Raw genomic sequence first — 24,109 nt, forward strand, 5'->3', positions numbered from 1 at the left:
AAAATCAGAAGAAAATACGGATGGAAAAACTTAAAATCCAAACTTAATCAAGGCTACTAAACGCGAATAGCCAGTAACAAAAGACATCATTCATCATTCTTTACCGAAGCAGTCAGTTCAGCTGTTGAGAATGCTTTGGTCTCGTGGTGTTATTTATTTCCTTTTTCTCTTTGAGGGTAAGTGATTTTCTGTTTATGATTAAGTGAACTTTTTTGTATGTTTAAGAGGACTTTTCCTCATTCCAGCCCCTCCAGGACGTCCAGGGTTCAATCAGCCTGCTATTATGTGAGTGCCAGTGAACTTTCCCGGAGGTACAATTCTGCTGGGGTGACGGGCCCGCCACCTCCTCCTAGTGCCGTGGGGAAGAAACGTTACACTCTGTCTGCTATTAGGCCAATAGCCGGGTCACAGGCTTGCGCCACAGACTTTTAGACTTTTTACTTTTTTGGATTTTGAAGTTAAGTATTCTGTTTATTGTTCCTCATACTGCTTGAAATTTGTGCAGCTCTTCATCTATATTTTTATCATAATCACACGTTGTGTCACAGTTGATATGTTTGGAATGTGACCTTTTTCAGTTGCTTCGTTCTTATTATTTTCGACGATAAGGGGTGTTATTGAAAGTTATGGTCGTACTCCACAGAAAGAGTTCGTAGCGCACGACTCCTTCTCCGTTCCGCTTGCTGTGGATAGGAAGGCATATTTATGCGGTGTAGTGTTTATTTTGGTTTAGTGTTCATATATGAGGCGTTTCCTATCGCCAAGAATAATCTTGGGTACGAATAAGCGATGTTGTTTGCGATTTCAGTGCCGACAAAAGAACAGATGCTTGATTTTTATAGTTTCTATTTAAAGTAGACTTTCTAACCTTGTCTGCAAAATGTGAATTTCATATGCTGTTAATTCAACGTCACTACTAATATTTCTGGCTGAATATTGCAGATCACTGTGGACTAAACTTTTCAGAAAGTTTTTTGAGAGCTCGCAGCCCTTGCTGGACGTGGAGAATCGTTCCCTCCAAAATGTTGCCCTTTGAAACAACGGAATCATTTTCTTACTTTGAGATTTCCATTATCTCCAACTCATTTCCTCTCGAAGTCACTAACAGTTCAAGCCACTTTCCGTGTTTTACGGATTTCCAGCATGTTGAAATTTGGAAGGGTCAATAACTTGAGATACTGTTTAGATATGAAAACAGCTGTTTTTTCCTGTTCTGTTAAACTCAAAAAGAAGTACTTGTTTTTTCACTTGAAAGTAGCATACAGTTTCTTTAAATATGCATAATTTCAGGAGCATTTACAAGCAATGCACTTCATTTGACGAATGACAGAAGGCAGACAATTTCCTCGAAAAGTATTGTTGTGGTAGCGAACGAAACCGTTACGAAATCTTGCATTAATCTAATAATTAAATAAACTTAGGTGGTCGATTGATTAGACAATGTCACCAATTTCGATGACACTCAAAGAGGATGGTGCAAGAAAGCAGTTGCTCAGCACGACTAAAACTCATTTCTCTGAGACATCTTGTAGCCTGCCGTCACCTGCATCTCAGACACGTTTTCGATCAGATCTGCATTGCCTCGCAACTTCTGGAAAGCCGCATTTCTCTCAACTTTCTGCACATCTATCCCGTCGTGTTCATCAAAACGAGTAAAGAGTATTATTCACTTAAATTTCAGGTGGAAGAAAAAATGTTCAAATGTGTGTGAAATCTTATGGGACTTAACTGCTAAGGTCATCAGCCCCAAAGCTTACACACTACTTAACCTCAATTATCCTAAGGACAAACACACACACCCATGCCCGAGGGAGGACTCGAACCTCAGCCGGGACCAGCCGCACAGTCCATGACTGGAGCGCATCACACCGCTCGGCTAATCCCGCGCGGCAGGTGGACGAAAGGAGGGTAGTTAGATGATAGTTTTTGTCACAAACGTCACGTACCGTAATTCTAGTAAATTGATAAGTCCAGCCAATCCAAATTAGACCCAAGTTATAAGCTAAAGTAAAATTATGTGAAAATTAATGTTATTGACTGCCACATCCGATTCCTATGTTTCCATATTAAATTCTTCTTCTGAGGATCTGACTATATGTAGTTGGGAATCTTGTTGAGTACTGGTTGAGAAGAGGAGGTCGAGTCGGGACAAACACTGGCAGGGGAAGGAGGAGCGTAGATGCAAGGTCCGGAACTGTATATGGTATGCAGGCTAAACTCCACCAAAGAAGCACCGTCTGTGTTGTGACCTAAACGACGGAAAGCCATTGTATCGTGTTTTAGCGCGGGCAGTCTTCCTATGTCACACAAAAGGACCACAAAGAAATACGAGGGCAGTTCAATAAGTAATGCAACACATTTTTTTTCTGAAACAGGGGTTGTTTTATTCAGCATTGAAATACACCAGGTTATTCCCCAATCTTTTAGCTACACAACACTATTTTTCAACGTAATCTCCATTCAATGCTATGGCTTTACGCCACCTTGAAATGAGGGCCTGTATGCCTGCACGGTACCATTCCACTGGTCGATGTCGGAGCCAACGTCGTACTGCATCAATAACTTCTTCATCATCCGCGTAGTGCCTCCCACGGATTGCGTCCTTCATTGGGCCAAACATATGGAAATCCGACGGTGCGAGATCGGGGCTGTAGGGTGCATGAGGAAGAACAGTCCACTGAAGTTTTGTGAGCTCCTCTCGGGTGCGAAGACTTGTGTGAGGTCTTGCGTTGTCATGAAGAAGGAGAAGTTCGTTCAGATTTTTGTGCCTACGAACACGCTGAAGTCGTTTCTTCAATTTCTGAAGAGTAGCACAATACACTTCAGAGTTGATCGTTTGACCATGGGGAAGGATATCGAACAGAATAACCCCTTCAGCGTCCCAGAAGACTGTAACCATGACTTTACCGGCTGAGGGTATGGCTTTAAACTTTTTCTTGGTAGGGGAGTGCGTGTGGCGCCACTCCATTGATTGCCGTTTTGTTTCAGGTTCGAAGTGATGAACCCATGTTTCATCGCCTGTAACAATCTTTGACAAGAAATTGTCACCCTCAGCCACATGACGAGCAAGCAATTCTGCACAGATGGTTCTCCTTTACTCTTTATGGTGTTCGGTTAGACAACGAGGGACCCAGCGGGAACAAACCTTTGAATATCCCAACTGGTGAACAATTGTGACAGCACTGCCAACAGAGATGTCAAGTTGAGCACTGAGTTGTTTGATGGTGATCCGTCGATCATCTCGAACGAGTGTGTTCGCACGCTCCGCCATTGCAGGAGTCACAGCTGTGCACGGCCGGCCCGCACGCGGGAGATCAGACAGTCTTGCTTGATCTTGCGGCGATGATGACACACGCTTTGCCCAACGACTCACCGTGCTTTTGTCCACTGCCAGATCACCGTAGACATTCTGCAAGCGCCTATGAATATCTGAGATGCCCTGGTTTTCCGCCAAAAGAAACTCGATCACTGCCTGTTGTTTGCAACGCACATCCGTTACAGACGCCATTTTAACAGCTCCGTACAGCGCTGCAACCTGTCGGAAGTCAATCAAACTATACGAGACGAAGCGGGAATGTTTGAAAATATTCCACAAGAAATTTCCGGTTTTTTCAACCAAAATTGGCCGAGAAAAAAAATGTGTTGCATTACTTATTGAACTGACCTCGTAATAAGGGATAGTATCACCACAACATCCTGCCCTCTGCAGGAAGCCAGCATTCTGGGAAACGCCAGATTCAGTGCAGTACACAGAAAGAAATCTCTGAATTGATGTGAGATGAGAGGCCATCCGTGTTTAAGGTCACGGGAATCACATCCTTCAGACTGACGCCACGTTATTTCTATTGTTGTTGACTCTGTTAAAACATAGTAAGAGCATCTGCCATTGCATGATATCAATGAATTATAGAATGGCTGAAGAGAAAGTGTATGTACGTCGAGAACGAATGGTTGGCTAAAACATAAGGTAGGACAGTTGCTGGGAGTCAGGAGCTGCTTGTTTCTTAACCCTAACAGTAAAAACTCACACGATTGGTTAATTGTGTTTAAAATGAGTATGGAAGGAAGATTGATGCGTTGTTAGAACGGATCTGATTGGTCGGAACTCAGATGAATCGCTCATTAGTGCTCAGCGTCACGCACAAGTAAAAATTTTGTGTTGTTCTTAGCATAAGTTAGTTTAAATAGTAAGTCTAGGGACCGATGACCTTAGCAGCTGGGTCCCTTCGGAATTCACACACATTTGAACCAAATAATTTTACACCAATAAATCTTATTAAAAATAGATTACCTTTAGCCAGAACTGGGCTCTGGATGTATTATCTGAACACAGCCAAACGAGAAATGAACTCAGGAAACAACGTGTCGTACCAAGTGATGATATTCGATAACACCAAGAGATGCTTTAAAGAAAAAATAAAAGTTTCTGATCCTAAGCACTAAATATCGGCCATTAACATCGCCTTTATCTGTTGGATTACAAAATATTTTAACTTCACTTGCTCATAAATCACGAAAAATCGAAAAAGTACATTGACCTCCTGATTCAACGGAGTGCCCGTATGTAAGAATGTTACCGTGAGTCTGCTTCCAAGCCAAGCAAGAAAAACGTTCTCTCGATACACGATGCACGTGCCCTGTGCACTCAATATGCGGGTCCATTAGCCATCGGAACCGGGCAAGGTGTGGTCTCACTATCGTCCTCCTTCGACCGATATCCGAAGCTGATCGGTCCACGGGAAAAATTCTTCTGTCACAGGGAGTTCAGCGCTGCTCGTCCAGTCCGTGGAGCTTCCTCCCAGAACTTGAGGCCGCTGCGAACATTACTCGGCGGACGTTCGAGTCCTCCCTCGGTCATGGGTGTGTATGTTTGTCCTTAGGATAATTTAGGATAAGTAGTGTGTAAGCTTAGGGACTGATGACCTTAGCAGTTAAGTCGCATAAGGTTTCACACACATTTGAACATTACTCCAGCGGCGCACATACGCCGTTGTGTACTCACTAAGCAGGAATTATAATCCGCGGGAAATGGTGATAGAAATGAACCACCACAGTTTCATTTAGTAGTTTGATGAATCTCTCTATTTTACCATCTTGTGAATTATAGCACCCATGTTTCACATTCGTTAGAGCGACCCCTGTTTTGTAAAGTACATTCACCAAATTATCCGTTCCCGCGACGCCTGCAGTTAAATTCACGTCACGTATGGGGAGCGAGTTTATTATCGGTGAAGGGTAAGATCACTCTACACAACACTTTCTGACATACTCAGGGATATGACAATGACTCAGCAGTAACCTCACAATGTACAAACAAACACCGTCCGAACAGGGCTATAAAGGCCTAACGATACGGACCTGTTGCCGTGTCATCGCCAACCCTTAGGCGTCACCAGATGCGGATACGGAGGGGCGTGTGGTCAGCACGCCGCTCTCCCTGCCATTATGTTTTCGTGACTGGTGCCGTTAGTTCTCAATCAAGTAGCTCCTCAGTTGGCCTCACAAGAGCTGAGTGCACCCCGCTTGCTAACAGCACTCGGCAGACCCGGGCAGTGACCCATCCAACTGTCATCCAAGACCGACAGCGCTTAATTTCGGTGATCTGACGGGAAGCGGAGTTACCACTGAGGCAAGCCGTTGGCTAACCTCACATTGTGTACAGGGAAAAATAGCTAAGATAAACTCACTTAGTTGTTTCTGTTTCATCCTGTTTTAACTTGCTACCGAACTAAATAATGTTCGCGTAGTTTCGTTAGTTGTCACACACTTTATTGTGGGTCTTACCGATTAATCTGAGACTAGGTAGTAACTTTGCAGCTTTTATTTTCGACGTACTGCCTCCTTAGCGGTTTAGTTTCCATTCTAAATTGGCGACAAATGTTCGGTTTTCCATATACGCCCAGTATTGATCATCTGATGCCCTGCGGTATGCGGATACAACTGAGTTTAAGATTATGCGCTTGTAATAGAGGACAAATGTAATGGTTATGTGCCGACCTCGGGGAAGATCAGTTTGGATTCCGTAGAAATGTTGGAAAACGTGAAGCAATACTGAGCTTACGACTTATCTTAGAAGAAAGATTAAGGAAAGGCAAACCTACGTTTCTAGCATTTGTAGACTTAGAGAAAACTTTTGACTGGAATACTCTCTTTCAAATTCTGAAGGTGGCAGAGGTAAAATACAGGGAGCGAAAGGCTATTTACAATTTGTACAGAAAGCAGATGGTAGTTATAAGAGCCGAGGGACATGAAACGGAAGCAGTGATTGGGAAGGGAGTGAGACAGGGTTGTAGCCTCTCCCCGATGCTATTCAATCTGTATATTCAGCAAGCAGTAAAGGAAACAAAAGAAAAGTTCGGAGTAGGTATTAAAATCCATGGAGAAGAAATAAAAACTTTGAGATTCGCCGATGACATTGTAATTCTGTCAGAGACAGCAAAGGACTTGGAAGAGTAGTTAAACGGAATGTACAGTGTCTTCAAAGGAGGATATAAGATGAACATCAATAAAAGCAAAACTAGAATAATGGAATGTAGTCGAATTAAGTCGGGTGATGCTGAGGGAATTAGATTAGGAAATGAGACACTTAAAGTAGTAAAGGAGTTTTGCTATTTGAGGAGCAAAATAACTGATGATAGTCGAAGTAGAGAGGATATAAAATATAGACTGGCAATGGCAAGGAAAGCGTTTCTGAAGAAGAGAAATTTGTTAACATCGAGTATAGATTTAAATTTCAGGAAGTCGTTTCTGAAAGTATTTGTTTGGAGTGTAGCCATGTATGGAAGTGAAACATGTACGATAAATAGTTTGGACAAGAAGAGAATAGAAGCTTTTGAAATGTGGTGCTACAGAGGAATGCTGAAGATTAGATGGGTAGAGGAAGTATTGAATAGGATTGGGGAGAAGAGGAGTTCGTCACACAACTTGACTAGAAGAAGGGATCGGTTGGTAGGACATGTTCTGAAGCATCAAGGGATCACCAATTTAGTACTCGAGGGCAGCGTGGAGGCTAAAAATCGTAGAGGGAGACCAAGAGATGAATACACTAAGCAGATTCAGAAGGATGTAGGCTGCAGTAGGTACTGGGAGATGAAGAAGATTGCACAGGATAGAGTAGCATGGAGAGCTGCATCAAACCAGTCTCAGGACTGAAGACCACAACAACAACAACAACAACAACAACAACATGTTTTTATGCCTAGATGTTCAGCTGAAGGTGTGTTACAATTCCGCGAACTCAGTCGTGAGCCCAACAAAAAGGTTTTTCATACAGCTGAAGCAGTTTTATGATTTCCAAGATAAATTAAAAGTCAGCGAGAGAGAACGGCGTGGACAGAAGGCAGTGATTACGAGAACACAGAGGACGTCATGCGATCCCGAGTTTCGACTAAAGGAAGAAAATGGAGCAAGGCTGCACTTCTCAGTAGCCACCATAATGAATGAAAGTATAATTTTACGTTTGTGTATGCTGCAGAATGACTGGCAATCGTGAAAACTTACTAAGTGCTGTGGAGTAAGAAAGTTATCGTGAATATAATTTCTGTGATATACTCGTGTGCTACGTAGTTAAAGAACAAAGAGGGCAGCTCTGTGGCGTTAGTCGTACGTAATTAACTTTAACACGCCTGAGTAACGAAAAGTCAAGTTGGGATTCGTTGCATTACAGCAAATGAGTTGCTCGATACCTGTAAAGAGGTTACAGAGATTACTAATGTTGGCAGAGTACTATTTAAAGAACAAATTCCTAAGAAGGTACTGGCAGCATAGTTATAACGTTAATTGAATGAACAGTTACACAGTTTGAGTCCCCTGGATTTTTTTCAAAACGATCCAATCTTGTAATTGGTGTGGGCAGCGATCTTGTGATTCCTTTCCGGAGAAAAGATAAACATTCTAAATACTAAAGTTCAGTTACGATCGAGTGACGGCAGATCCCAGTATCCAACGTAATTGTCTAGAATACCACTACAGAAAGCGCATTGGAAGAAGTTCTATAGGTCCTACGAGTTAAGAAGTCGTCAAACCACTACAGAAAGCGCATTGGAAGAAGTTCTTTAGGTCCTACAAGTTAAGAAGTCATCAACAAGTGAGAAACTTATGTACTTTCAGAATAATGCCGGCGTTATGAAAGTACAGCCAAAATCGAGAAAAGATTGGGACGTTTATGGATTCATCGCAGCTGATACGGACAGACAATCTTATGAAGCAGTTTTGAACACGTTTCCGGGAAATTGTGTTGAGCAGCTAGTTCGACAGCCCACTTGTAACTGAAATATTTTACACCTTGTAGCTACAAAAAGGGCTCACATTGACGACAGTGTCAGTATAGAGAAAGGGATTTAGAATGCGGCGATCGTTACTAAAATTAGTAAATCCATCAAGAGGGCTAGGAGAATATTTTTACTACGAAGAACAGATAAACAGTCGTTCTTAGCCAACATGCACAATCAATGGACATCATTTATTTTCAATATGAGGAATTATCGGCAAAGTTTAAACTGACTGAAAATCGCACTTGGGAGAAATATGCGCCTAACAAGTGAATTAAGGACGAAAAAGACTCACCATTGTTTAATATCAAAATTTGGAAAATACTGGCGAAGTACGGAGGTTGCACTCTCGATTCAAAAAAGAACGCGCAAATGTTGACTACAAAAGAAAGTAAAAATTCGTGCTTCACTAAAAAGATAGATGTCTGAATAACTTCCACTGACATACCTTAGACTGTGTGGCTATAGAAGATAGCAAAAGCAAAGCTAAGTTTTAAATTTCGCTTTTAGGAAATTGTACACGCAGGATTGTACAAACATGCTGTCGATTGACCGTCGCACAGGCTCGCGTGTGGAAGACGTAGTAATAGGCATCCCTGGCTTAGAGAAGCAAATGAAAGGGATGAAAACATATAAGTCGCCTCTTCCACACGGATTTCAATTTCGGTTTTAAAGGGAGTACACTGCGGCATTGGTCCCTTGCTTATCTTGCATTTATAATGAATTAGATGGAAGCTAACAGGCATATTCCACATTTTTAAATTTCCGGAAGACGTCTGACGCAGTTCCCCACTGCAGGATGTTAACGAACGTCCGAGCATACGGATTGGGTTCCCAGGTACGTGAGTGGCTCGAAGACTTATTAAGTAATAGAACTCAATACGTTGCCCTCCACGGCGACTGTTCATCAGAGAGAAGGGTATCGTCAGGAGTGGCCCAGGTAAGTGTGAAACGCTCGCTCTTACTCTCTCCATATACAGAAATGATCTGACGGACAGTGAGAAGCCGCCTGCAGCTATTGGATGATGATCTGCAGCTGTTGGCTGATGACGCTGTGGTGTACGGGAAGGTGTCGTTAGTGACTGTAGGAAGATACAGGATGACGTAAACAGAGCTTCTATTTGGTGTGACAAATGACAGCTTGCTCTGAATACAAGAAAATGCAATTAATGCATATAAATAGGAAAAACAATCTCGTAATGTTCGAATACAGCGTTAGTAGTGTGCTGCTCTCCACTGTCACGTCGATCAAATATATAGGCGTAGCGTTGCAAAGTGACATGTAATGGAACGAGCACATAAGGACGGTAGTAGGGAAGGTGAATGGGCGACATCGGTTCGCTGGGAGAATTTAGGGGAAGTGTAGCTCATCTACAAAGGAGAGAGTGAATATAACAGTATTGCGACCCATTCTTGATTATTTGAACGTAACATTTATAGTAAATAACGTTATCCACAAATATTGATTTTGTTGCAAGATTTTCTTTCTGTAGGTGGTTAATGTATATGTTGGCAATTTTTGCGGTTGAACCGATTGCAGTATCTTTATGCTGCATGTCAATTTTATTATTAAAGGTGAATAATAACAGTTTAATACCAGTCCAAGCAGGTCCCTGAATTCAAAAATTTCTCGCAATGATCGGTTTTTATATTTCATAATGTTTGATCTGATGATTCTGAGTGATTCAGGGATGGGTACGTTTGTATAAAGATTTATAATGTCACACGATACTAACTGAGCTGAATGGGGATGTTGATGTTTTCAATTTCTTCTATTAGTAACAGACTGTATTTTTAATTACTGGTTTTGGGTCTATGTATATGTCTTGATTAACATCTGATTAATTTTGTTTGAGATATGGAACCTGGGCTTATTCCGAGGTTCAAAATGGCCTGACTGGGCAACTTTCTTTGCTTATTTCTGGCTGTAATCTTAGCTTAGGTGCCCAATGATTGATGGTAGTTAGAGTCAGCAAGAAGTGTGCGTTGTTTGGCTGTAGTTTGAGTTGTGTCTTAACTACTTTTATATGGATATAATATTTCAGTGAGACCATTCTCAGTGAAAAATGAAATTTTAGAAAGCAACGACATAAATTTCTTCAAAAATTTCTCCAATGTCGAATGCTTATTTTATAAAAAATTTTTAGTGTTGCTGTATAATCAAGAAACACGAAATATTCATAGTATTTAAGAAGTGCCGCGACATAAATATGTTTATACAGAAAACTTTTATCTTTACTATTTGAACTATCTTAGCTATTGAAATTAGTTTATCATAGCAGTTAAGAGTCTCTCAAATGATGTAAACATCTTAATATGGATGTGTTAAGTGATGACCTATTTTTACTGTGCTCTGTGTGACAGTCAACTTTCCAACAAAAATTTATGATGTGTGTAAAAACTAATGAAATGTCTTAAACATATAATTGACTTTAGGTACACAATAAGTTAAATCAATTTTCTGCAGAGGGTTATATTTCATTACATAACTTCACTGGCACACCCAGCAAATGAACCTCATCACACTTCAGATTAATGTAATGTACATATAACATAAAATCAAGTGTTACCAAAATCCGTTATCCTAATAAATATTAGTAACAGTTAGCTGAAACAGTAGAAATTACTTCATAAATTTACAATACAGTCACAGTCCTCAAACAGTTCCATATAACATGGATAAATTCAATACTTCATGGTAGTGGCGGGCTACTTGGCAGTTGCATGATTGAATGTGACGTAAACATCACAGCTTGCTTCTGTACGGACACCCTGCGATCCCTACCATCCAAGTAATCCATGTAGCAGCAGCAATGGATTGATGCACACACTTACCAAGCAATATGGGCGCCTTGTCCTTCCGGGTGTTGTCGTCCATGTAGGCGAGCCCCAGGGTGAAGTATAGCGAGTTGCCCGCGCCCAACACGACGTGGGAGATGAAGAAGATGGCGGAGGGTGCGGAGGAGGCGCCGCCCCCAGCAGAGCAGTCCTCGGTGTCGGGCGCGCTGCCGCAGACCGCTGTCACCGCCGCCGCGGCCGACGCGGCTGCCAACCAAACCACGTGTAACGGCTTCCCTTGTCTAGTATGGACTCCCCAGCACAACCTCACACTCTTATACACTGCTGTTGTATATACACTACTGGCCATTAAAATTGTTACACCAAGAAGAAATGCAGATGATAAACGGGTATTCATTGGACAATATATTATACTAGAACTGACATGTGATTACATTTTCACGTAATTTGTGAAAACAGTACCCAGAACAACCACATCTGGCCGTAATAACGGCCTCGATACGCCTGGACATCGAGTCATACAGAGCTTGGATGGCGTGTATAGCTACAACTGCCCATGCAGCTTCAACACGATACCACAGTTCATCAAGAGTAGTGACCGGCGTATTGTGACGAGCCAGTAGCTCGGCCGCCACTGACCAGACGTTTTCAGTTGGTGAGAGATCTGGAGAATGTGCCGGCCAGGGCAGCAGTCGAACATTTTCTGTATCCAGAAAGGCCCGTACAGGACCTGCAACATGCTGTCGTGCATTATCCTGCTGAAATGTAGGGTTTCGCAGCGGTCGAATGAAGGGTAGAGCTACGGGTCGTAACACATCTGAAATGTAACGTCTACTGTTCAAAGTGCCGTCAGTGCGAACAATAGGTGACCGAGACGTGTAACCAATGGCAACCCATACCGTCACGCTGGGTGATACGCCAGTATGGCGATGACGAATATACGCTTGCAATGTGCGTTCACCGCGATGTCGCCAAATCCGGATGCGACCATCATGATGCTGTAAACAGAACCTAGATTCACCCAAAAAAAATGACCTTTTGCCATTCGTGCACCCAGGTTCGTCATTGAGTACACCATCGCAGACGCTCCTTTCTGTGATGCAACGTCAACGGTAACCGCAACCATGGTCTCCGAGCTGGTAGTCTATGCTCCTGCAACCGTCGTCGAACTGTCCGTGCAGATGGTTGTTGTCTCGCAAACGTCCCCATCTGTTGACTCAGGAATCTAGACGTGGCTGCACGATCCGTTGCAGCCATGAGGATAAGATGCCTGTCATCTCGACTGCTAGTGATACGAGGCCGTGGGGATCCAGCACGGCCTTCTGTATTACCCTCCTGGACACATCGATTCCATATTCTGCTAACAGTCATTGGATCTCGACCAATGCGAGCAGCAATGTCGCGATACGATAAACCGCAATCACGATAGGCTACAATCCGACCTTTATCAAAGTCGGAAACGTGATGGTACGCATTTCTCCTCCTTACACGAGGCATCACAACAACGTTTCACCAGGCAACGCCGGTCAACTGCTGTTTGTGTATGAGAAATCAGTTGCAAAGTTTCCTCATATCAGCACGTTGTAGGTGTCGCCACCGGCGCCTACCTTGTGTAAATGCTCTGAAAAGCTAATCATTTGCATATCACAGCAGCTTATTCTTGTCAGTTAAATTTCGAGTCTGTAGCACGTCATCTTCGTGCTGTAATATATATATATATATATATATATATATATATATATATATATATATATATATATATATATATATACGAGGTGCGACAATAAAGTAATGAGACTGATTTTCTTTGCAAGATGTTGCAGCCCTGCAGGCTAGCGTAGGCTCAATATCTTTGACCTTGGTCTATAATCTGCTTCTACTCCAAGCGGCACATCGATGCAACTGCCCAGTCGTGAGTTATGCTGTAATAAGTTAACACATGTTTGTGTCTCTCGTCACGGAAATGGAACTGCATAATATTGCGCAATGGTATGCCATTTCTTTTTGCGTTAAATTGGATGAAAACGCGACGACAACTTACTGTAAGCTTCAGAATGCTTTTGAAGAGGAGGTTGTGTCAAGAGCTCAAGTTTCTTCGTTGGCATAAAATGTTTAGTGAAGGCAGAACGAATGTTGAAGATGAAGACCGCAGTGGACGGCCATCAATCTGACGGACGGATGTCAACTTGGCCAGGATGCGTGAACTCGTACAATCTGATCGAAGATTATCTATGAAAATGATTGCAGAAGAACTGAACATCAATCGAGAAACGGTTCGTCTAATAATAACTGAAGATCTTGGTATGAGAAAGATTTGTGCAAAGATGGTCCCCAAAAATCTCACACCACAACAGCGAGAAACACGGAAAAATGTGGCAGCCGATCTGTTAGAGCAAACGGAAATCAATCCATAGTTGTTGAGCCGTGTTATCACTAGTGATGAAAGTCGGTACTTTCAGTATGATCCAGAGACAAAACGCCAAAGTTCGCAATGGTGATCAAATGGATCACCCAGACTAAAAAAAGCTGGCATATCAAAGTCAAAAGTGAAATGCATGCTTGTGTGCTTCTTTGATTCCAAGGGAATTGTTCATAAATAGTGGGGGTGCCAACCCGGACAAACAGTTAACCAATATTTCTACAAAGAAATTTTAGAAAGACTTTATAAAGGAGTTCTTCGTGTCCGTGCCAACATTGCTGATAATTGGAGTCTGCATCAGGATAATGCCCCATCCCATACTGCTCTGCCAGTACAGAAATTTTTAACCTCAAAACAAATTTCAGTACTGCCACAACCACGTTATTCACCAGACATCGCTCCGTGCGACTTTTTTCTATTTCCAAGAGTTAAAACGGCGGTCAAGGGATACCATTTTCAAACAACACGAGATGTCCAAAAAACTGTGACGTGGGTCTTGAAGGATATTACAGACGATGAGTTCCGGAAATGTTACCATCAATGGCAGAAGCGCTGGAAAAATTATGTGCAATCAGAAGGGAACTACTTTGGAGACAAGACTAAACTTGACTAAAACGGTAAGCAACATTTTTTTTTCACATCAGTCTCATTACTTTATTGTCGTACCTCATAATTTGGGATCTGCTCCCAAACCCCTAGACCAACTGCAAGCAAATCTAGCACAGAAACATCAGGCCTATTATCAGCACTGTGGGGTTTATAACTTCCTAATCGTAGTAGGAGTGGAGATACGGGCAAAAATTTGTTTTCCCAGCCCCTGGTATTTACACAGCCTTGTGAGACAATCATGTCTGGGAATAGTATGTTTGACAAATTAACCTGATTTGCAGAGCAGCCTACATGTCAGGTGGGTTTCCTGGATGTGGACATGTAGACTGCCCTGAATGACAACCATGTTGTGTTGGATTAGTATCGGCCTTATTTATCGACCAGCGTTGCTTCGTGGCCAGCAAATAAGGGCACACACACTGATGTGTAGCCTGACCTGTGTGATGTGTGTGTAATGGGAGAAGTATAAGCCTGCTTTATTGAAGTTTATTGTAATGAGTAAGGCTGGGGACAGGTTGAGATGGACAGAGTAATGGTTGGATAGAGTGAGGGTAGGACGAAATGGACAAAGAATGGTGGAGGCGGATGACGTGGACGTGGACGAATGGATAATTGAGGTGGGAGGCTGAGGTAGAGAGTCAAAGGCGGGAAGAGGTGGAGACAGAGAGGAAGTATTTACAGTATATGCATTGAATGCATATGTGGGTGAAGCTATAGGTAAAAGGCTAGCAATGTAAATAAAACAAACAAATATCTCGTGACGCCGACAGATGCAATGATAAGAACATCTGTATTTGATGTAGAAACGTGGGTGTGGAGCGATATATAGGTAAAAGTATGTTTTCAGTTACATGTAAAAAAATTTAGGTCACTTTTATTTTCTACCTATGACGAGGACGATGGAAAAGACAGCAGACATTTACATGCAAACAGCGAAGATTTTCGTTACATAACTATATTTTTCGAGGTGACAAGAGTTTCCACCGTATACCGCAGTGCAGGATGGAGCACTGCCAACCAATCAAACGATTGACGATGGAAAAACTGTCACAGCGTGGAATCGGTTATGTGCGCATGGAGAATGGTGTAGGCGTGTACGGGTGTTTTCGCTTACCAGAGGCGTTGGCCAGGGCGTGGCTGGTGTTGGCGCCGGCGGCGCCGTACTCGAGCGTGAGCAGTAGCGCGTCCTGCCCAGGCCCGTACAGCAGGTGCGGCAGCACGCGCAGCAGGCAGGAGAGCGCCACCAGCAGCGTGCAGGCGGCGATCCAGCGCGGCTTGTGCCCGCGGCTGCCCAGGTAGCTCAGCGCCAGCAGCGTCACCATCGTTCCGATGTCCCACGCCGACGATATCAGCCCTGCCGGCACGCCCCTCTCCGTCACTCCCGTGTCTCTCACAGAAATACACGCATCAAGGAAGAAGGCTCTACTACTTGGTTTCCCTTCAACTCGTGGTGTGGATTCCACTCGGTCAATATTAGCCTGCACGAACATCCCACGTCTACTCGACATGAGGCAGCCCCAACTCAAAATTTCATCACAGAAAAGGCATTACTATTCTGATTCCTGATCGGACCGCTTTCGTTTCAAATTGTATCGAATGGATGGATGTGTACAGGTATAGAGACAACCTCATGAATCCATGGACCTTGCAAGTCAGCGTGGGACTGTTCAAGCTCGTGGAGGCTTTGTAGCGGTGTGGAGCGCGTGCAGTTGGAGTGATATGGGACCCCTGATACGTCTAGATACAGATACAGGTCTAGATACAGGTGTCACGTATGTAAGCAACCTGTCTGCATCCATTGCATCCATTCATGTCCATTGTGAATTCCGACGGACTTTGGCAATTCTACAGGGAGAACGCGACAACTCATATGTTCAGGGCTGCTACAGAGTCCTCCAGGAACACTCTTCTGTGTTTACACATTTGCGCTGCCCACCAAACTCCCCAGATATGAACATTACTGAGCATATCCGGTATGCCTTGCCTGTTCGGAAGAGATCTCCACTCCCTCGTACTCCTAAGGATTTATGGACAGCCTGGCAAGATTTTGGTGTCAATTCCCCTCTAGCACTACTTCGGACATCAATCGAGTCCATGCCACGTCGTGTTGCGGCATTTTTGCGTGCTCGCGGGGGCCTATACGAGATTGGGCAGTAGTACCAGTTTATTTGGCTCTTCAGTGTATAACCTGTGTTACTTGGAATAAAAATTTCACAAACCAGGAAAACAGAATTCGACAGGGTAAGCGCTAGGAAATAGAAAGCGTCTGAAACCTTGAAGGCTTATATGTGCTGTAATTTTAAAGTCGAAAGTGTAGTATAAGAACCAGGAAAGTGGTACTACAGCAGCAGTTTTCTTACAAAGTACAGCTGAATCAGTGACGAGCTCTCTGGTACGGTACCTGAGGTTCTGCTGGGGATCTTGAACCTCTTCTCGAGCGTGCTGATGGTGGCGACGAAGTAGGAGCCGAGTGCGAACGTGTTCATGCCGATGAGGCCGTGCAGCAGCACGTAGGCCTTCTTGCTGGCTAGCGGCTGCAGCCACGCCGGCGTCCATCTCCCCAGGCCGCACAGCGTGTCCGACTCGGCCGCCTCACGGCCGCACTTCTCCTCCTGCTACCAATACTGTGCACTCACCACTGCCACAACAGTTCCACAGAGAAGTACAGCAAAAGCAACCAGATAAACAAGAAGCAGACTTTACGAAAGCTGTAGCACAAATATGCAGGATGGTTTGGGAGATGGAAGAGCTTGCGTGCCCCAGAGCCACATATATCTTTCCCACACTTACGAAACTACTGCACCGAATTTTTTTCATTAACAGTTCTTTTTTAAAAATAATGATAATTACACACACTAAACAATGGTGTTTCATCTACACACCTTATTTTTCTACGTAATCTCCATCCCATTCTATGGCCTTCCTCGAGCTCGAAACAAGGGCGTGTACGCCCTGTTGGTACCAATCCTTGTCCTGGTGGCGGAGCCAGTGCTTTATTATTCACCTCCGTATCGTCCTTAAAACGTCTTCCACGAATAGCATCCTTTAATGGCCCAAACAAGTGGAAGTCCGATGGGGCTAGGTTAGCGCTGTAGGGTGGATGGGGTAATATCGTCCAACCCTGTTTTGCGATGTGTTCAGCAGTCCTCAGATTTATGAGGTGCAGAGTGTTATCATGTTACAGCAAAACATCTCCTGGGCTGCTATGGCGCCCAATTCTCCGGAAGCGCCTCGTCAGTTTTGTTAATGTGTTGACATATGCTTCTGAATTAAGGGGGTACCACTACTTGGCATCACATCAATGAGAACTACTCCTTTACAGTCCCAAAACACGGTGATCATGGCCTTACCGGCGGAAGCAGTTGCTTTTTCGTCAGTGGGGAGTGGGAATGGCGCCATTCCATCGACTGTCATTTTGTTTCGGGCTCAAAATGGTGAACCCAGATTTCGTCACCTCTCACAATCCGGGATAAGAAGGCCTCCCTCACAGCTGTAAAACGTTGCAACAAATCAAGACAAATGTTTTTTCTGTGCGATTTGTGATCCACTGTTAGACACCGCTGGACTTATCTTGCACACACTTTTGAATATTCAAGAGTGCGTATTATTGCAACCACACTTCCTTACTGATTGACAGATGCAGCGCCAACTGCCGAGTCGTAATGCGTCTGCCCTCGTGAATGACATCATCAGCTCGATGCAGCGTGTCAGGTGTGACAGCCGTGGATGGTCTCCCCGACCGCTCCAAACCTTGCAGCTCCGCCGAGCCACCTTCTGATGACCTCACCCTCCGTGCCCAGAGACCACTTGTGCTTCTGTCGACAGCAGATTCTCCATAGACTTGGCACAAGCGTTTGGGAATATTCCTGACTGTTCCTTTCTCTGCAGTAAGAAATACAATGACGGCACGTTTCTTGTAGCGTAAATCACCTACAGACGCCATTTTGAAACTGTCCTGCAGCTACGCTATCTGTCGGAAGTGACGAAAACTTGGCGCGCTCACTAAGACCACTTCAAATAATACATACGTAACGTTTCGCATTCGTAGCATTGTCTCAGGCTGAGAAAAAATATGTGGTGCACTACTTTTTGGGCAACCCTCGTACTATTGGCCACCGGAGACGCCGCTCGCAAAGCTTTTCCTGCCAGCATTTTTAGCTGACGTTAATCACTCCTGTTCTGAGGCAGGCCTATTATGGCGCACAGCCATCGGAAGAGCACGTGGATCAACGATAATTCTGAACGCTAAAGAAAAATTTCAGTTTCCAATTTGACAATAAACTACTCTGTTCATCCCTCAAAACTAGTAATGAACTATACAGTAGTTTTGTTAGAGCCGAATTAAATATTTAATGTCGTGTTATAATTGTTTGGCGTGACTCTAAGCTTTCCCCCCCCCCCCACTTCTACCAACTCGTCATAGATCGTTGCAAACCAGTTCCCCTTCAAATTCAAAAAACGAATTCCCACACGACACTCCTCTTCAATACTCGGCTGCGCCATTTTCTTTGGGCTCCTCTATTAGTACACTACCGTTCAGGGCAGCTCTGATTTCAATATGTAGTAGAGCTCCAAACATGTATCTGTAATCTAATTACACACACGGGGTGGACAACAGTATGGAAACACCAAAAACACGTTACCATGCTCAAAGTTGTGTAAGAAAACCGTTGGAATTCAAAACAGTTCCCAGTTGTCTCATAAGGAGTAAACAGAAGTCTCAAATGGTTTTCAAGTGAAACGTATACCATTCCACCTGCAAAATAGTGGCAAGTTCAGGTAACTATGAATGAGATAGATGACGATCACGCAAACTTCTCTCCAAAGTAGACGACAAAGCCTCAAAAACATTGAGATCTAGTGACTGTGGAGAGGAGATATGCGACAGTTCATCCTCGTGCTAACAAAATCGGTCCTGAACGAAGCGAGCTGTGTGAATAGGGACTCTCTCGTCTTGAAACGCAGCATCATCACTGGGGAACAAACACTGTACCGTGGGATGGACCTGATGATCCAAAAAAATGACAGTAATACGACCTTGCAGGGTAACCATTAGGCGTATGGAATGCCACAATGCCTGAATCATCACGAAACCTCCACTATGTTTCACCCTCGTGGCGTAAACTCGGCTAGAAGTTGGAACAATGCGTAACAAGACTCATCCGACCAAATCACTTTCTTCCATTGCTCCACAATCCAAGTTTTATTGCTCCGGTGATACATCTTCCTATTGCAGGCATTTGTAACTGTAATTGGTTTTGGGATTTCATCTAGCCTTGAAATTTCCTACTTATGGAGGTCCCTTGGTGTAGTTCTGGTGCTGACAGGGATCGCGAGTGCAATATTCAGTTTGCAATGACTTTTGCTGTTGTCGTGTGAGTGAAATGTGTGTGAAATCTTATGGGACTTAACTGCTAATGTCATCAGTCCCTAAACGTACACACTGTTGTTGTTGTTGTTGTTGTTGTGGTCTTCAGTCCTGAGACTGGTTTGATGCAGCTCTCCATGCTACTCTATCCTGTGCAAGCTTCTACATCTCCCAGTACTTACTGCAACCTACGTCCTTCTGAATCTGCTTAGTGTATTCATGTCTTGGTCTTCCTGTATGATTTTTACCCTCCACACTGCCCTCCAATGCTAAATTTGTGATCCCTTGATGTCTCAGAACATGTCCTACCAACCGGTCCCTTCTTCTTGCCAAGTTGTGCCACAAACTCCTCTTCTCCCCAATTCTATTCAATACCTCCTCATTAGTTATGTGATCTATCCATCTAATCTTCAGCATTCTTCTGTAGCACCACATTTCGAAAGCTTCTATTCTCTTCTTGTCCAAACTATTTATCGTCCATGTTTCACTTCCATACATGGCTACACTCCATACAAATACTTTCAGAAACGACTTCCTGACACTTAAATCTATACTTACACACTACTTAACCTAAATTATCCTAAGGACAAACACACACACCCATGCCCGAGGGAGGACTCGAACCTGTGCCAGGACCAGCCTTCCGCTGTCGTTCTCCTATTTTTCTTCGTAATTCTCTTCAATGACCGTCCGTCACGATCATGCGACAAACACATTTGGCCGCGTTGGAACTTAGCGGATGCTGTTTTTCCGCTTTCTTCGATAGAATGCCTAATGAAACAACAAATACTTCGGCTGTCTTAGTCACGGAAAAACCCACCATAAAGCATCAATAATTTTCCCACGTTCTAATTCACTTAGCTCCGTCATAATGCAAACACAACTACACAGAAAACCGTTCTCACCACAACTGACCATTTATAGCGAGTTGAGGACGTTGCAAACTAGCCGTTCGTGGTCAAATACAACAGCGGAATCTGCAGGCTTGGTTAGCGTCTGCATTTACTTTGAAGCTTAGTGCACGCATTCAATTACAAGCCACTTGTCCTGCAGTAGAAGGCTTTCCATTTTTTTTTAAATCATCTAACTAGTTTGATGCGGCCCGCCACGAATTCCTCTCCTGTGCCAACCTCTTCATCTCAGAGTAGCACTTGCAACCTACGCCCTCAATTATGTTCTGGATGTATTCCAATATCTGTCTTCCTCTACAGTTTGTACTCTACGCAGCTCCCTTTAGTACTGTGGATATTATTCCCTGATATCTTAACAGACGTCCTACCATCCTGCCCCTTCTTCTTGTCAGTGTTTTCCATACATTCCTTTCCTCGCCACTTCCTCAGAGAACCTCCACGTTTCTTATCTTATCAATCCACCAATTCTTCGACAATCTTCTGTAGCACCACACATCAAATGCTTCGATTTTCTTTTCTGTTCCAGTTTTCCCAGAGTCATTATTTAATTGCCGTACAATGTTGTACTGCAAACACATATTCTCAGCAATTTTCTTCCTCAACTGAAGGACCACGTTTGATGCTAGTAGACTTCTCTTTGCCAGGAATGCCCTTTTTGCCAGCGACAGTCTACTTTTTACGTCCTTGCGCCGTCCGTCCTGGGTTATTTTCTGCCTAGATTGCAGAATTCTTTACCTTTATCTACTTCATGATACCCATCCTGCTGTTAAGTTTCTCGCTGTTCTCATTTCTACTACTTCTCATTCCTCTAGTCTTTCTTCGATTTACTCTCAATCCATATTCTGTACTCATTATACCGTTCATTCCATTCAGCAGGTCATGTAATTCTTCTTCGTTTTCACTGAGGTTAGTACTTTCATCAGCGAATCTTATCATTCATGTCCTTTCAACTTGAACTTTAATTCCACTCTTGAACCTTTCTTTTATTTCTGTCCTTGCTTCTTCGATGTATAGATTGAACAATAGGGGAGAAGAATTACATCGCCTTACACCCTTTTTAATCAGAGCACTTCGTTTTTGGTCTTCCATTCTTATTTTTCCTCTCGGTTCTTGTACATATTGTATATTACCCGTCTCTGCCGATAGCATACCCCTACTTTTCTCAGAATTTCAAACATCTTGCACCATTTGACACTGTCAAGCGCTTTTTCCAGTTCGACAAATTCCATTAACGTATCTTGATTTTTTTATTCTTGCTTCCATTATCAACTTAAATGTCAGAATTGCCTCTGTTGTGCCTTTATCTCTCATAATTTCTAACTGATCGTCATCTAACACATCCTCAATTTTCTTTTCCGTTCTTCTGTAGATTATTCTTGTCAGAGCATCTTGAATGCATGAGCTGTTAGCTGCTTTTGCGATAATCCTCGCACTTGTGGGCTCTTGCAATTTTCAGAATTGTGTGGATGATGTTTTTACGAAAGTAAGATAGTGTATCGCCTGTCTTATAGATTCTACACAAAAACATATATCGTTGTTTTTGCTGATTTCCCCAATGATTTTAGAAATTCTAATGGAATATTGTCTATCCCTTCTGCATTATTCGCACTGAAGTCTTACAAAGCTCTTTTAAATTCTGAGTGCAATACTCTTCTATATCGACTCCTGTTTGTTCTGCTGTCACGTCTGCAGACAAGTCTTCCTCCTCATAGAGGCCTTCAGTGTACACTTTCCACTTATCCATTCTCTCCTTTGCAGTTAACAGTGGCATTCCCGTTGCATTCTTTATTTTACCTCCATTCCTTTTAACTTCGCCGTAGGTTATTTTGACTTATCTATATGCTGAGTCAGTCCTTTCGAAATCGTTCTTTTATCTATTTCTTCACATTTTTCACGCAGCCGTTTCGCCTTAGCTTCCCTACACTTCAGTTTATTTCACTCCTAAGTGACTTTTTTTCAGTATTTATGAATTTCCAGAACACTTTTGCACTTTCTTCTCTCATCGATGGCTGGCCGCAGTGGCCGAGCGCTTCTAGGCGTTCAGTCTGGAACTGTCCGGGCGTTACGGTCGCAGGTTCGAATCCTGCCTCGGGCATGGATGTGTGTGATGTCCTTAGGTTAGTTAGGTTTAAGTAGTTCTAAGTTCTAGGGGACTGATGACCTAAGATGTTAAGTCCCATAGTGCTCAGAGCCTTTTGAACCATTTTTTTTCTCTCATCGATGTCTGCAGCTGGTGGTCTAGTGGCTAGCGTTGCTGCCCCTGGATCACGGGATCCTGAGTTCGATTCCTGACTGGGTTGGAGATTTTCTCTGCACGGGGACTGGGTGTTTGTATTGTCATCATTTCATCATCATCATCATCATCATCATCATCATCATTATTATTCGTGACAGTGAATAGATAGGGCTGTATACAAATTTGGACAGTGAAAAAATTGGCACTTTGTACGGGCGCTGATGACCGCGCAGTTGAGCAGCTCCACAGACCGATCATCATTATCATCATCATCTTTCATCGATCAGCTGAAGTATTTCATCTGCTACCCATGATTTCCTTGCAGTTACCTTATTTCTTTCCAACTCCCGTGATTTCCCTTTTTATAGATATTCATTCCTCTTCATCTGAAATGCCTGCTGTGGTGTTCCTTATCACAGTATCCCTATTACAGCCTCAGGGAACTTCAAGCGTATCACCCCATTCCTTAGTATTTCCGTATCCCCCTTCTTTGAACATTGATTCTTCCTGAGTATTCTCTGAAACTTCAGCCTACTCTTCATCACTACTGAATTGTGATATGAGTCTATATCAGCTAATGGATATCCCTTACAATCAAGTGACTGGTTTTGGAATCTCTGCCTGACCATGATGTAGTGTAACTGAAATGTTTCCGTACATCCCGGCCTTTTCCAAATATACCTCCTGCTCTTGTGATTCTTGAAACGAGTATGCGCTATTGCTAGCTGAAATTTATTGCAGAACTCAGTTAGCCTTTCTCCTCTCTCATTCCTACTACCAAGCCCATATTCCTCTCTAATCCTTTCTTCTGCCCCTTCCCCTACAAACGCATTCCAGTCTCCCATGACTATTAGATCTTCGTCCCCCTTTACATACTGAATTACCCATTCAATATCCTCATATTATATCTATCTCTTCGGGTTGCGATGTCGGCATGTATACCCGAACTATCATTGTCGGTGATGGTTTTCTGTCGACTCTGATGAGAACAACCCTATCATTGAACTGTTCGCAGTAACACACTCTCTGCCCTACCTTCCTGTTATACCATTTTCTGGTGTTGTTGATAATATCCTATACTCGTCTGACTACAAGTCCTTGTCTCGTTTCCATTTTACTTCACTGACCTGCACTATATCTAGATTGAGCGTCTGCATTTCCTTTTTCGTATTTACTAGTTTCCCTACAACGTTCAAACTACTGACATTCCACGCCCCAACCCGTAGAACGCTATCCTTTCGTTGGTTATTGAATCTTCTTCTAATTTTCACCTCCCTTTGGCAGTCCCCTACCAGAGAGCCTAATGGAGGAGTAATTTGGAATCTTTTGCCACTGGCGAGATCGTCACGACACTTTTTCAATTACAGGACATTTGCCTTCTGCATCCTCATGCCGTTGACCATTTATGGTTCTTCCAAAGGCAAGAGAGTGCCCCTAAGCTCTGTCCTCTCCTCCGCCTCTTCCACAACGTCGATGGCTGAATGAGGCTGATTTCTT

The 24,109-nt window shown here is 43.3% G+C and overlaps 1 protein-coding gene across 1 annotated transcript in view; it reads right to left on the bottom strand.

Moving 5' to 3' along the window:
* LOC126455674 (solute carrier organic anion transporter family member 74D-like) overlaps positions 1–24,109 on the bottom strand; it is a 238,356-nt gene that overhangs the window by 156,886 nt on the left and 57,361 nt on the right. Inside the window, exons 4-6 of the mRNA XM_050091445.1 lie at positions 16,499–16,709; positions 15,212–15,451; positions 11,106–11,315 (exon numbers count right to left, since the gene is read on the bottom strand). Coding sequence (XP_049947402.1) covers positions 11,106–11,315; positions 15,212–15,451; positions 16,499–16,709 — 661 coding nt within the window. The remainder of the gene's footprint in view (positions 1–11,105; positions 11,316–15,211; positions 15,452–16,498; positions 16,710–24,109) is intronic.

This window comes from Schistocerca serialis, chromosome 1 (genome assembly GCF_023864345.2).
Source record: "Schistocerca serialis cubense isolate TAMUIC-IGC-003099 chromosome 1, iqSchSeri2.2, whole genome shotgun sequence".
Lineage (NCBI taxonomy): Eukaryota > Metazoa > Arthropoda > Insecta > Orthoptera > Acrididae > Schistocerca > Schistocerca serialis.